General features: G+C 34.6%; 1 protein-coding gene across 2 annotated transcripts; it reads right to left on the minus strand.

Annotated features, from left to right (window-relative positions):
- Positions 1 to 10229: 10229 nt before the first annotated feature.
- LOC110029240 lies at positions 10230 to 12620 on the minus strand. 2 transcript variants are annotated; one of them, XM_020731436.1, is made up of 5 exons: positions 12350 to 12620; positions 12161 to 12264; positions 11919 to 12090; positions 11132 to 11254; positions 10230 to 11059 (listed from the first exon to the last, which is right to left on the minus strand). In XM_020731436.1, the coding sequence occupies exons 1-5, from the start codon at positions 12539 to 12541 to the stop codon at positions 10346 to 10348; spliced, it is 1305 nt and encodes a 434-aa protein (XP_020587095.1). In that variant the 5' UTR covers positions 12542 to 12620; the 3' UTR covers positions 10230 to 10345. The 2 variants fall into 2 exon arrangements, with proteins under 2 accessions (XP_020587095.1, XP_020587096.1); XM_020731437.1 differs by having other exon boundaries at positions 10230 to 11050; positions 12350 to 12619.
- Between the last annotated feature and the right edge of the window lie 3226 nt (positions 12621 to 15846).

The raw sequence follows: 15846 nt of genomic DNA on the forward strand, positions 1-15846 counted from the left end.
AGGGGAACCCACAAGGTAAAATACGCACGTGCCTCCTCGAACAGTGGCAACGCTCGCTGTCCGGCGAGGTGACGGATGCTAATTTTTCGACGGTGAATGCTGAAAGCGGAGGAGGCGCAGGAGAAAGCCCCAAAAAAATTGACGTATTTCTTCGTCGTTTTACTCCGACGAAACACAACACCGGCAAGGTGAAAGCCGGCGGGGTGAAGAAAATTCATCGAGGTTGACGGGGTTGACGGAGTTGGCCGAGAAAAAGAAAAAAGAAGAAGAAAAAGAAGAAATAAAAAAAAGAAGAAAAATTAGAAGAGGAAAAAGAAGAAGAAGAAGAAATATGAGAAGAAGAAGAAAAAGAAAGAAAAAAAAATAAAATAAAATAAAATAAATAAAAATAAAAATAAAAAATTCAGAAGAAGGGAAAGAAGAAGAAGAAGAAGAAGAAGAAGAAGAAGAAGAAGAAGAAGAAGAAGAAGAAGAAGAAGATGAGGATGATGATGAAGAAGAAGAAATAGAAAAAGAAGAAGGAGGAGAGGAAGTTGGCTGTGAGGAGATGCGGAGAATGAAGGGATGTCGGAGACGGCGGCGCCGAGTTTCGCCGGCGACGAGGAGTCACCGGCGAGGTCGAGTGGGAGCCAAGAAAAAATAAAATCAGAAGAAGAAGGAGTAGAAGAAGAAGTAAAAAAAGGAGAAAAATAAGAAGAAAAAAAGAAGGAGAGGAAAAAAAGAAGGAGAAGAAGAAGAAGAGGAGAGAGTGAGGAGAGAGGAGAGAGAGAGGGGCTTTTTTGCAAAAAAATACGTTCCGGACGCGACCGCACTGTCCGTTTCATCGTTCGGGATCGTTCAGACCACCTTTTTAGCTATTTGGGTCAAAACGATAATTTGCACATTTTTACCTCGCCCGCGAAATTGTGGTGCAACGAACCCCCTTTTTTAGTGGAATCAACGTTCCGGACTCACTCGCGTGGTCCGTTTCATTATTCGGGGTTGTTCAGACCACTTTTTTAGTAATCGAGTTCAAAATGATAATTTACGCATTTTTAGCCCGCACACGAAGAGTTAACGACATGGAAGTCTTCCTTAGGCAATATAGACGTCTTGGACACACATAACATCAAAAATTGATGCCAACAATTTGATGCATATATTATTTTTAATTAACTAAATAGTGTTTTCCTTGGTTTAACTCTCCATTTGCATAGAAATTTCACCATGACTTAGGATTTTGGATTTTGATTCTACATGTTATTAGAATTTTTTCCATGATTTTTCCATGGTTAGGGGAGATCTCTAGGCATAAATGTCTAATTTTCAAGTTAATGGTCCTTATTTTGATATAAAAATTATAATAATTAAAATACTCATAAAAAAATACAAAATTAGTTTTGGTATGTTCAATGTGGTCAGAGGACCCTAGTAAAAATATAAACTTGACTTAACTCATTAAAAATAATCTTAATTGCCACCAACCCTAAAAAAATGAACTAAAATTCATTTGGAATAATTATGAATGTAAATGGCATAAAAACTATTCCACACTGTAATTTAATGTCAGGGAAGCTCCCCATGAAAATTTCAAGTTAATTGGAGTTAATTTAGTCACTTAAATGTATTAATCAAGTGAAATGACATTTTTGGCATTAAAATAAATATAATAATTAAAATACAATTAAAAATTTTACAAAAGTTAGTTTTTAGAGCTTCTTATAAACAGAGGAACCTAAGAAAAATAAATCTTAAATAAAAATAAACACTTCATTTTTTAGTTAATTTTAAGCCTTCAAATAATTAAAAATCAATTAAAAATCCTAAAAATCACAAAATTGTAAAAACTCACTAAAATATCACATTTAGTTTTCCTATATGGAACCAATAAAAATAATTTTCCCAATTTTCTAAGTTAAGAAATTAATTTTAAAAGGCTTAAAAATGAATTTTCCCTAATTTTGCACTAAAATAATTCTAATTATTAAAACATAAGTCACAAAAATATGAAATTTATTTGTTTGAGTTCCATGGACTCAGAGGGATTTAATAAAAATATTAAACTTAATTTTGCATCTAAATATTATTTTATATTTAATTAATACTCAAAACCAACAAATAATTCTAAAAATAATTAATACTCAAAACCAACAAATAATTCTAATAATTAAATTAAATCTCTAAAAATCATGAAAATTGGTAAAAGTGGTCCTCTAACCTAAATGAACCTCCAATAATTTTCTTAAAGATAAAAGTCTTATTTTGAGGGAGTTATTAAATTTTCATTAAAAATTCCTATTTTGTATTACAAATAACTATAAAATTAAATAAATTTGGAAAAATCAAATCTTTCTCCTCTGATGTTTTAATTAACCCATGAGTGAGGTAACCTAATATTTCTAAGTCATTTGAGTCTAATTTAATGAATTCTAAGGTATTGAGGCCTTAGGGGAAAAAGGGTAAATTTTAAAGTTTAAAGCTTTAATTAATATTTAGGCCTAATCAAGAGGGTAAGTGGGCAATAAATGATCTTAAATAACATATCCTGATGATTGAAACATAAAAGAGATAAGTGGTAGAAACCAACATCACTTTGAATCTCATAAAGAATAAATTTATAATTTTTCAAGTTAATAAAATTTGGAAGAATGATTAAATAGGAAGATATTAAGGTGAGGTGTTTGATTTTAGAAGATCATAACTCACTGATTTTACACCCTCAACTAATGGTTTTGAAAATAATTCATGATAAGGATTTAAAATATGAATATTAAAAATCTTTTTTTTAACCATAAACCTACCCACTAAATCTTAAGGGCATAGTAGTGAACTAGGCTTAACCAAAATTTTGTTCAAAGATGTTTAGAGAATTAACCGTGATTAATTTAAAACCTTTCAAAACACTACAAAACCATCCTTAAACATCAAATTAATTAAATCATTTAATTAATTAAAGTCAAGTTGCCCTCAAAAGGACTTTACCTATATAATCCTTAAGTGAGATATCAAGTGATGGTTACCCCACTTAAGAGATAATCAAAACATTATGATTCACTGAACATAAGGGTATTAATTGGATGAACTATATAGTAAACATAATAAGATTAAATATCATTTGGGGAAGGTGTTAACATCCTAATGATGTCTTATGGATGAGATTTCCGCTAAAGGATAAGTCCAATTGACTCTCCCAAGGTTAACCATCATTAGACCCAACTATGGTGAAGGTTGGTTTCAAACTTTGGCTTGCCTCTATTGGATTATTTGGGAGTTAGATAAGGCTGGCTGAATTAACCTCCCCTATGTGATCCACAAGCTCATTCAATGAACTCATGGAAGGATGACACCTAAGCTTGATTTTCCATCATTTCCATGACTTGGTTATGATGAGTTTTAACCATGGTGAGAGGAGTGGATTAGGTGATGTCATGTATGGAAATCAATTTTTGGTTTTTGATGTCATGTATGATGTCATAATTTTTCACTTACTTTTGGGTTATTTACTTATAATTTCATTTTGAATTAATTATGTAATTAATTAAAATTGTATAAAATTATAATATTAACCCACAAATTGGTCAAAATGATTTTAGGAGTTGACCATTTGACCAATTTTATCAATTTGGTTCAAAATTGAGTATTTTGACCAAATTTGACCAATGTTGACCATAATTGACCAGAGTTGACCGATTCTGGTCCAAGGTTGACAAATGTGACTTACCCAACTTTGACATGGATGGGTTGATGATGGGGTTCACTAGTCTTAGTAGTATGTCTTGGTTTGGTCATGTTCACCAAATTTGGCCATTTAAGTTATTAGGTCATAAATTGATCATCTTAACCAAATTTGACCATTTAGGTCAAGGGATGACCAGTATGGTCAATTTGGTGGTCATTAGGTCATGGATTGACCATCTTAACCAAATTTGACCATTTAGGTCAAGGGTTGACCAAAATGGTCAATGGGGTGGTTATTAGGTCATGGATAGACCATCTTAACCAAATTTGACCATTTAGGTCAAGGGTTGACTAGTATGGTCAATGAGTGGTCATTAGGTCATGGTTTGACCATCTTGACCAAATTTAACCATTTAGGTCAATGGTTGACCAATATGGTCAATGGGTTGGTCATTAGGTCATGGATTGACCATCTTGACTAAATTTGACCCTTTAGGTCAATGATTGACCAGTATGGTCAATGGGCCCCCAAGTTAGGGTTTAATGTCATTTGCATGATTATTTTAGGATGTCATGAAGATTTGGGTTAAAAAGGCTTTATTAGGGTTTTGCCCTAGACCTTAGGGGAATGACCCTTGATGAGATTTAGGAGGTCAATATTGGTAGACTTCCTTTCTCAAAATGGGTCATAAATAGTTTCTCACAAAAGTGAGGTCAACACTTACAACATTTCAAATATGTATGATGTCAATTTTTAATGATCTAATTGAAAAATGGATAGAAGTTCTTATGGATGGTTTTTCTGTGTTCAGAACTTCATTTGAATCATGTTTAAATCATTTAGAAAAAAATTTGAGAACGAGTGAAAAGACAAATTTAGTTTTAAACTGAGAAAAATGTTAATTTATGGTTGCAGAAGAAATTGTATTTGTGCATAATTTTTTTTAAAATAACATGGAAGTAGGTCCGGTAAAAATTCATGTTGCCGCTAAATTACCTCCTCATACTACTGTGAGAGGGGTTAGATGTTTTTTAGGACATGCCGATTTTCTTCAGCCAGGCTTCCCTGCCTGATCTCAACAATCTCCTTGACCTTCTCATCCATCTAAGTACCCATTAGAGATCATATTTTCAAATCACAAGACGTAAAGATGTTTTATATTGGTTGCAGATAGCCTTTATTCTTTAATGAACGAACACAGTTAAATGTTGTTTGGATGCAATATAATATTACCATCCAAGTAATCTTCATGCTAGAAATCCACAGTGAACAAGGATTTCCCGAATCAAATCGATTCATTCCAAGTTAAAATATAACAATCAATTGTAGGTTACAAATAAATCAAAAATAATAATTGTAGAGAAAGTGGTAACCAAGAAAATAAGTTAAGCAAATGAGTCAAACATGAAAGCTCCCTAACCTGTTGCTCCAGTTGTGGATTCCGCTCTTCAAGTCGTCTCATCGTAGCTTGTTGGTTCTTTAAATGTGTTGCTTCAGTTTTATATTCTTCTAATTCAAGTTTCATTTTTTGATTTTCAGACTCTAGTTCTGATAGTCTTTGCTCTTGCTTCTGTAGCAATCAAGAGAGGAGAATAAAAAAGTAAGAACTTATTCACATTTAATTAGATGATTAAAGATGAGAATAGACCCTTAAAGTTTAGTTCCTATTGATAAACAAACACAACTCAAGGTGCTTTGGACATGTCTCAGTGCAAATAAGGATGAAGGTTTACAAGTCAATGGGAAAACAAGAAAGGAAACGCTAAACCATAACACTTAACTGCAATAGAAGAAAGAACGGGATAAGGATCTGGGGCCTCATAAAGTTTCTGATAAATGTTAAGGAAAGCATTTTCTCCAAATTTGGCTCTTTTAGTTAGATTATCAACTTCTTCTAGATAGCCCTATAGTAAGGAGTTAAACAAGTTGAGCTTTTCAGTTGATGATGCCTTCTTGAAAAATGTAAAGAGGTAAAATTTGATGAAGTCAGATTCCTTAGGAGAGTAACCGCTCAAAGTACTTTTTTTACGAGAAACATCCAAGTACATAATTACATAGTTCCTACAAAAAGGAAGATTGCAAGATACCTATAGAAACATGTCTCAAGAAAATTACCATACCTCGAGTGTTCTCTGCAAGCTTCCGCCTGTTCTTCTGAATAATCTCCTGGTTTTCAGCAATCCTGAGCCCCTGCTCATCAATAACAGTTCTTTCTTTTTCGGAGTCGAAATCTGCAATTTAAAAGAGTTTTGGTAAAATAAAAATAGTTATGGTGATCAAAGAGCAAAAAGAGAACCATGTAAATAGTTCAATGGACAAATGCAAAGTATGTCTGGATCATCCTTTGAATAAATAAGAAAGTTATAACTATTAAAATATTAGGCTACATATATAGATGGAAGGACAGTAAAGACACTTGTTGAACGTATTGTCGTGCAGTTAATATACTCTTTAAAATTTCAGTATAAAGATGAGTAAAATCTTATGTAATTAGACACGCAATAAAGTTAAGCAGCTGCTACCAACATAAAAAATAAATAAAAGAAGTTCGGTCTATGCTTAGAACAAAAGAAATATTGTCATGCAAATAATAAGGTGGTCAATAAGGCCGAGAGTTGTTTCCGGGAATGTGTATTTGCATTAATATATCAAAAGTGTTATAAAAAAACTATGCATGTATGCATTTATGATATATAAAAAAAAAGATATGTCATCTACAAGTATCATAGAAAGTTTCCTATCATTATACATGCATCAAAACAAAAGAACCACTAAGAGCATGGGTATGCTTAGCACAAATATGAGCGGCCTTGTTACAATGTTGTGGCGCATGGAAAAATAGAAATTTTTAAAGTTTAAAAGAAAAGAAAATTCCAAAGCCACCAAGACTTGTTCGCTTGAAATGTGCATTTTGCATTACTATAACATAAAGGATTACAAAAAGTACAAAAGGGGCCTAACTTGACAAAACATGGGCCCGATCAAAATCAATAAAAGGAAAGAGGAAGCGGGGGGAGTCCACATTCCTCACAAAAAACTATCAAGTAAAGCACTATGGGCACAAACACGTGCAACTCTATTTTTCTTTCTATCTAAATGCTGAAACAATACTTGTTTAAAAGCAGTCAAAAAAGAAATAACTTTATCGTATTGCGGTTTGGTCATCCAAGCCTTACTTGAGCTGGCTTATTGTTTCCAGTAAGAACAAAGAAACCAGTTGTTGTACAATGAAAAATGGTAGATTGAAATGACCAACCAAAGCGAAAGGATCTGGCGGTCGATAACATTATCTTTCATTTGTATTATAATGTATTTTTCACATGACAGACACCTTGATTCAGTTATTTGGGCGATTATTATGACTATTCTCCCTTTTCCGTAACTATATTTTTAAACCTCTATAAGTAAGAGTCAAGACATAAATGAAGGGACTTTTCACACACTCTCTCTATCTCTCGACTCCTACTCTCTTCTCTCCTATCAGCTCTAACTTTCGGGGCATGTATTCTGAAAGACAAGTTACGATTCAACAATGGCATTGCTAACCCATAATTAAAGAGGTGCTTCACCATACACCAAATTTGGGACCGAATTTTTTCCATGCAATGGAGAATAATGATGTTTTTAATTAATATTTGTAGTGTTTCTCGACAAAAAATTACCAATAACCTTAATTAATTATAGTTCTCAAGCATCAATCACCTCATTTAGAATCACCTCATTACTGAGACGTAGTTCAATTTGGTGTTGCAAAAGGCTTAAGATGGACTATTTTGAGTGAGCAAAAGATGTGCTGGTAAGAGAATCCTCTTACTTGGATAAATGCATTCCCAATATAATAGGTGAGTGATTCTCGAATTGCTCCATGATGTTGGGTGAGTCAATTTTCACTTCTCGTATAATTTCTATTTTAGATAAACAAATGTTCCTCTTCCCGCATGTTTGCAATTATGCTCTTTTTTCTTGCCAACATCATAAAGATTAAAATTTATATTTTGAGAGTGAAACACTAAGGAGGCAAAAACCAAAGGGCACCAGAAAATCATCTCTATATATGCAATTCATTGTTTCAGTTATATTCCTAAGTTAGCATTCAATGAAACTCTTATCTCAGTATAATATTTGCAGGGTTTTGTAGATTTAATTTCATTGTAGAAGTTAATTCTCTCAACCAGCCGCTTTCTGAGGATGCAATTCAACATATTGGCTCGATACAGCCTATAACTGCTACGAAAACTAGGCCTCAAGCTATGAGCTATGGAATTAGAATTTTGGATTTCTCAAGAGTGTGTGGGGGTTTGCATTTGAGGTTTTCTTAAATCTTGTGAAGTTAGGTGCTTGATTTTTAGTGGATGGCCGATTCACACTTTTTTTTTTTTTTTTTCATTCTATTTTTTTTATCTGAGCTATGATTTATTCCAATTCCGAGCGGCAATTTAGATGTTTTTGTGTCCTTTTCCATCGCCTGAGAGTGAGGTCTGTAGTGGGTTTCACCTAGATAACTGAACTTTGAATGGTTGTGCTGAAGTATATTGGACTCCTCATACTGCAGGAAGGGATGCTTTTGGAAATATGTGAGCTAATTTCATATATACATGATATTGCCATTTGACAGTTTTTGACTGAAATTATTTCTACAATAGGATGGAAAAATGGAGGAGAAATTTATGATGGAACTCTATTCTCAGGGACTACATCATGGAATGATTTATATTGCGGCTCTTTGAAACCAACCTTCCAGCCGAGCTTTCAAAGCTGTCCATTGTAGATGGACCTTTAACATATTATTAAAAAAAAAATTTTGAGGCACTGCTGAGAAATGTGACTCTATGCTTTTAATGTGACTGGATATCCATGATTAAATACATCAAATATTTATTTTATGTGAAAGAGAGAAATATGATTGGATACATCGAATGTTTATTCTATGATAAAGTAAAAAATTATGACTGGATACATTGAATAGTTAGTAGCAGTTAGGGGTGTAAACAAGTCGAACATGAATGGGCCCATTGCTTGTTTCTCATGTTTGGCTCGTTCGAGATTTTTAATGTTCAAAATGAGCTCGTGAATGTCTCTTATCCGCGTTTAGCTTAATTTATGTTCAAATATGTTTGTGTTAGTTCGTGTTCGTTGTGTTAGCTCGTGTTCGATTTGATTTTGAACTACACAAACTTGCATATTTTAATTATTTCAATTCGTAATAGGTCGTGTTCAATTCCATTATGATGCACAAACTTACATATTTTATTTATTTCAGACGCTAAATAAATTTTGTTTTAAAAAAATATTCCAAATTAATAAGAAATATGAATTTTTTTCACTTCCTTTTCAATAGCTTCGAATTACCGTCCATTTTGCTTCGAAAAATTCAGTGTTAAATCGAAAAAAATATTACGCTATTGATTGATATTATCCGCCTAAAAAATCAATGTAATACAACGATAATATTTTTTGTCCGATGCTTTCAGAGGCAATGTTCAACTCACGTGTGCACTAAACAAAGCTGATCTTACTGTGATGCAAAAAATGACACAATTTATTTCGTCGGAAACTTTCAACTGAAAATTGATGTAATTAGCAATACCGATCCCCGTTTTATCCGCAAAAAAAAATATGAACATAAATTAGACGTAAATTCGACAATAAAATTTTAATATCGTCAAATTTGCCTTCTATTTGCATTCGATTTGACCAATGCAAAACTATTTAGTTGTTGTAGGGTGGGTCTGCTCGACTGGAAATATCGAATTGATACACATCTCCACAGATGGTTGGATACATTCGACTGAATATATCAGTTGGATTCATTCCTGTTAGCTTTTATAATACGAGGGATTTTGGATTTATTAAAACTCTTCCATTTTAAACCCTTAAATCAACCATTTTAGAATTATGAAAGCCTGTATAGAATTAGCACCTTCAAAAAACTTATTTGCATAAAAGTATAACAAAATATCAAATTTTAATTACTCCTAAATTTATCTGCATGAAATGTAAAAGTTTCCTTCCATCAATGGATACTTGTGCCGCTCCAACCTCCATAACTTGGCAGCATTGTCTTATGTTCATATCACCATTAGTATGTCATTAAAGAAGACGTTTCCTTGCTTTCTATTACAAATTAAAAATATGGAAGCCCAATAATGTCTTAACGTTACCGATTATAAATGCATGCTACGATCCATGCTTTTATATTGTTTTTGTTCGTTTAGTGAATTAAATATATGGAAACAGTGCCTTAGCTTTGCGGGAAAAGAAGGCATAAAATGGCGAGCAGGCCTTTTTTTGTATGGACGCGTGCGCTGAAGCTGTGTTTGTATTAGATAACAGATTAAAAATTAAGAGATTTAGGGACGCCATCAAATTATATCATATTCCATCTTTTATGAGCTGCAAATCGTTCAGATTGAATACCTCCAAATGTAGAGAAAATATTAAGGTCCAATGATAAGAAGCACAAAAGCATCGAGCCAAACAAATACCTCATCACAACTATCATATTTATTAATACATCTACATAATGATTCCATGAATACAAATGGCATAAAAACTAAGAAACAATAAGCACAAAATATGCAATTAATACATTATTACTGCATCAAAACCCAACAGATGAGCAGGATCAAATCTACATAAAAATGTTGCATGCCTGCAACTACTATCCAATGTATATATTAATATATATCATCTTCGAGTCCTGACAGAGAAAGAACTGGCCCTCGACAAAGAATTCCGCTCAGCCTCAACCTTCTTCTCAAAACCATTTCCTGCGAGCCTGTTTCCTTTCTTTGATGCTTCCACCACTGCTATAATGGCCATCTCATTCACCTCTTCAAGCTCATCCTCCTTATCTCCATCTTCGTTTTTAGAGTCTAAATCGCCCATTTTGCCTTTCAGATCCATCTCTCTCAGTCCTGCAAAGCTCTGAGCTCTGTTCATCGGCACCAAAGCCTTGGAGGCGAGCCTCATCAGTTCCTCATCACTATCACTACTCTCATCAATTTCGTTCTGAATCTCTTTGCCTCTCGGATTCTCCAGGTCATGTCGGAGAGAACTCACCTTCCTGGCTCTGCAGCCGAGGTCTATAGAACTGCAGCATGAAGCTGAAGGGAATAAGCAGTTCTCTGGCTTCTGCTTGCCGGGATTGCTGGAATGATTTCTAATTCTCTCTGATTCTGATCGGTAGAGTTCTACAGCGGTTCTGGCTGCGGCTGCTGCATAGGCTGCGGACTCAAAGGCAGCTAGCGCTGCGCTTCCTGCATCCTTGTACTTCTTCTGAGCCATTATTTCGAGCTTTTCATCTTCCAGGAGGTCGTGAAGATCACAGGCGGTGCATGGTAAATCCATTGCTGCTTTGGCCTGCTGCTTCTTCCTCTGAAGGTTGGGGTTCTGAATCAACTAAATGTTTGTTAAGATTTTAGGATGTAAGAATGGATGGTGATCTGATTCGTATGAAGTTTAGGTTATCACCTCTTCAGTGTCCACGGGAGGTTCGGCTAGTTCCACCTTGATGCCTTTCTCTATGGCTATTTCTTTCGTGACTTTCGCCCTGATTTCCAGGCTTGGCTGTCTTGTAGAAAACTTCTGTACCAACTGAAAATAATAATAATAATAATAAAGAATTAAACAAATTATGATTAATATGACATACAAAACAGTGCCCAATTATTATGTATTTACATATCTGAGGTACAAATTTTGCTTTTCCTATTTATATAAAGGAAATCCTACAAATCACACGAAGAATATCATCATTTTAATGAGAAATTAGTGCATCAGGAGTTTTGATGCAGTTTTACATCTGGACTTCAATCAAGATCTGTCAGATGTACAAACAGTGCCCCAAAACTGCATGAAGAGTCTTTATGCAATAATTTTTCAATTTTAACATCTTAAAAGTGAAGTACATGCTCACTCTAGCTAACGGCATTTATGTAAAAATTAAAATTTAGGTGTTAGACATGTAAATATGTAGAAATTGTGTAATATGTATGTTAATCTTTCATTTATTTTTTTATCTAAAGGTTTATTGTTGATTTTTTTAAAAAATATGGCTTAATCATTTTGATAGAAGAAAAAGTTAATAATAATGGATCAAAAAAAAAAATTTCCTCGTGTTTGTAATCATCTTTATATATTCTTAAGAACAATTCCGAGATAAATTCTGAATGCTTTTCCTTCAGAATTTATTATCTCCGGTGGACGTATGATTAAGCAAATGATTGAACCAAGTTAAGCTTCGGTGGGACTTACTTACCTTACCACTGACGCCGCAATTATTGCGCAGCTCCGCAGCCGCAGTCGTGAATTCCTTTCCGAATCTAGACGTGAAGATGCGGCGTATCTCTCTCAGCTCCGGCAGATCACCGCACCGTGAGGCCGCAAAAGCCAATCCAGCAGCAGCCTCACGCAGCTCCTCCGGACATTCCCTGTTCCACAAAATATCACTGTAAGTCCATCTCCGCCATGAGACCGCTGCATAGAAATCAGAAATATTACTTCTGGTTGTGGAAGAGGAATGCGCGCTCTGTAAGCAGGTGGCAGTAGCTCTCCACCATGGCGAAGACATCCAGCGTATTGCGCTCTTTGATCACCATCTCCGCCTGCACATACAACGCAGAATTGACCAAGTTGAGAGAAAGGAGGAAATAATTAAAAAAGCTGAAAGCTTTGGCAAAATTGACGAACGCGGAGGAGGGCGCGATCACGGTGGCCGAGGAGGAGGAGTTGGGCTACATCAGCTTCGGCTTGGGCGCAGCGAATTTGACGCTGGGTGCGGAGGAGGGCGAGGCGGGAGACGGTGAGGCCGAGGAGTGTCTTTAGTTTCTTTATGTCACGTGAGGTTCTCCGACAGAGCGCGTAGAGGCAGCAGATCCCCATTTTTCTGCTGTTTGATGGAAGAATAGAGGAGAAGCTCCGGCTCCCCGTGCAGACCTTCAGAGGCCGTCTTTAACGTCAGGGTGGATTCCATTTTATAGATGCCAAATCAGATTGGAGGAAAACAATAAAAAAAAAATTTCTTTTTTTTTCTCAGCGTAGTGATGAGTGTGTTTTGATTGTTATACGCAGAATGAATGTATGATTGTGCAGAATGGCTCATTTTTAATCATTTTATTTTAAGTTGATTTAAATTATTTATATTAGTGATTCTTTCCATTTATTTAGATTATTTTTAGAGATAATCGCATTCAGACCACTCGACACATTGATTTTTACAAACAATTGATTTATTATTTATTAATGCTAAAAGTTTAAATTTGATAAATTTTCTTCATTTGATTGTTTGGTCTTTGCTTAGAAATTTTAAGCAAGGGTGTAAACTAGCCTAATATGAGCATCCATAGAGCCTAATCATCTTTGGCTCGTATGAAACATTTTTGTTCGAAATGAGCTCAGGAAAAATTTAATCGTGTTCAGCTCGATATAAATTTGAATTAGCTCGCCTTTGGCTCAAACTTGTAAAATGCAAAATTTTGTGAGGACGCGAGCTTAGTTTCTGTCTTAAATAGGTTCTTCGCACAAAAATGTTCCCGTCATTTCCAGTATGGGACTGACAATCGCCCTGTCGTATTTATATATATAAAGCTAATTTGAGCGACATTTGCAGGCATACCGCTCAAATCGTAAGTAATTAAGTGCATACCGCCCAAATCCTATGTATTCACATTTCTAAAACCTAAACATATATTTTTTTTAATTAGGTCGCCCAAATATTTTTTAAAAATAATTTAATTTACTATGTTTTAAATTCACATTAAAAACTAATGTACAAATTATATAAATAAATAATATTATTTAATTATTTCAAGACAAAATGAGCCCAACATGAACGAAAAATCCTTTATTTTTGTTCGGCTCATTTACAAATCAAGCTCAAAAAATTTTTAGTGTTCGACTTGCTTGCTTAATGAACGAATCGAGCACAAGCTGCTCGTGAACGTCGGGCTTTTTTTACAACCTTAATTTTGAGTCATCATATAGGGTCATGGCCAGAGCCAAGAGTTGACACGCCATAATAAATCGACGATGCATATTGTTCAATTCGATGATAAAGCTAAAAAATGACAGATAACGATGTCATGTCGTCCGATCAACGTACACACATTAAAGGTCGCCCCTCAACGTACACACATTCATGTTTATCTTGCAATCATAACACTTAGAGCGGATTGGAGCTGAAACAAGCGAAACATAGGCAAACAGAAGCAAATGGGGGTGTTGTTAGTAGGGTGGCGCTTAGGAGCCAGAAACTGTTGCCTAGGCACCAATCTCTGCTCCCTAAAACCAATCTCTACCCAGAAAATAGAAAAGACGACGCCTAGACGCCCGAACTGTCCATGCGTCGCTTCTGCACGTGCCATGGAATTATTTGACTGATTTAGATGTTTGGAAAAACACTTTTTGGCATTTCTAAGTCCTAGAATTCTCTAGGAAGGCTGAGAGGTCGTAGATAGGAGTCTAAATGTAGATGTTTACCTTTTCTAAAAAGATTGGTAAGGGGATTTTAAGAGATATCTGTAAAGGATTGTAATACCATTGCATGGACTAACATGAGACTTTGTTCAAGGAATTTCATCTTTCTTTCAAATGGAAAAAACCAAATATTTTGTCTTTATTATCTTGTACTTGTTGTAAACACTTATCTAGTGAATTTGTTTTGATTTAATGAAGTTTTTTGTTGTGTGTGACATGTGTTTTGTAAAGTAGAATTCTTGTACTTTTCTTTTGTAATTACTTTTCTTTTGTTTCTTGTACTTTTCTTTTGTAATGAATTGGATGAATGTTTAAGATGTTAGAATGCATGTTACAATAGGTTTTTCATATCATAGTGATGGTTCTTACTTCATGCTTCATGTATGTTAAAATTTATTGTAAACGCATAAGTTACGGGAGGATTGTGGCTTTAACAACTAGGAGGAACCACATTGAACTTATGGGTAAAGGAAAAGAAGTCCTAAGATTCAACGCAATGTTATGGAGATATTCGTTGATGGGTGCTAACAGGTGTTTATAGGGTGATAGGCTAGATTCCTAATCAACTTGATCTAGGGCTCTATACCTTAAATCTAAGATTAAGCCAATTAGAGGCCTATTAAGAAAAGGAGACATTAGGGTGACAGGCTGGAAGTTTCGCCTTGATAATTTTGTTATTTTAAGGAATCGACCCTACGTTAACTGAGCTACGTTATACACTCAAAAGATGGCAATTTAGATTTTTGCTCCTAATGTCACTGGCCACATTAGATTAGCATCTCATTCCTACACATTATCTAGGTCACCACAAGAGAAAGATTGTTTTACACCCCAAAATTCTCCAAATCAATTTATCTAATTAGGTTTAACTTTAGAATTAGGTTTTTATTTAGGAGTAGCTGTTAGAAAACACCTTAAATTGGCATTCCAAGCTAAGACCTGATGGTAGTATACTACAACTTAGACTAAGGGATTTCTTACCTTACTTCCTTATGGGATCGATAATCGGGACTCCATTAGAGCTCTATATTACTTGAACGATATGTATACTTGCGTAGAATCCCTAGTGTGTAAACTATGAATCAAATTTTATACTCTCCAACATATACATTTTGCACATTAATCGCCTAAAGAAATTGGGTCTAGTTTTTTGCCAAGAAGCTAAATAACTCTGTAATTGCGTATACTTGCATAAAATCCCTAGTGTATAAACTATATAACATATCCATTTTGCACAATAGCCGCCTAAAGAAGCTGGGTCAAGTTTTTGGTCAGGAAACTAAATAGCTGTGTAATTGCAAAGTGTGTCACCAAACAAAGTGTTAAAGATGGTTCCTTGCCTAGTAGCCACAAGCTCCGTGAATGGTACTACACAAATTATCACAGCAGTTAAGTCTCAATGGTTAACATCATCCGAGGTAATGACACGACCGAGTAAATGGGATAAGTACAATATTAGAGTTGAGCTGGGAGAAAATAATATCGAAATTGACTAAAATGACTATGACGAGTAATGTGACATCATAATCGGCTGAAGCAGATAAAGAACCAAAAAATAATAAAACACAATTAAAGGTCGACTGAAAGTCGTGTTTCAATTATATAATAGTTTGGTTACATGTCTTTTCATCCTGGATAGAATTTTTCACATAAAATGATTAAATTACATATAAAAAAGAAAATTTCAAAGTCTAGGAGACTTCAGACTGAAA

This window comes from Phalaenopsis equestris, unplaced genomic scaffold (assembly GCF_001263595.1).
Source record: "Phalaenopsis equestris unplaced genomic scaffold, ASM126359v1 Scaffold000552, whole genome shotgun sequence".
NCBI classification, from domain to species: domain Eukaryota; kingdom Viridiplantae; phylum Streptophyta; class Magnoliopsida; order Asparagales; family Orchidaceae; genus Phalaenopsis; species Phalaenopsis equestris.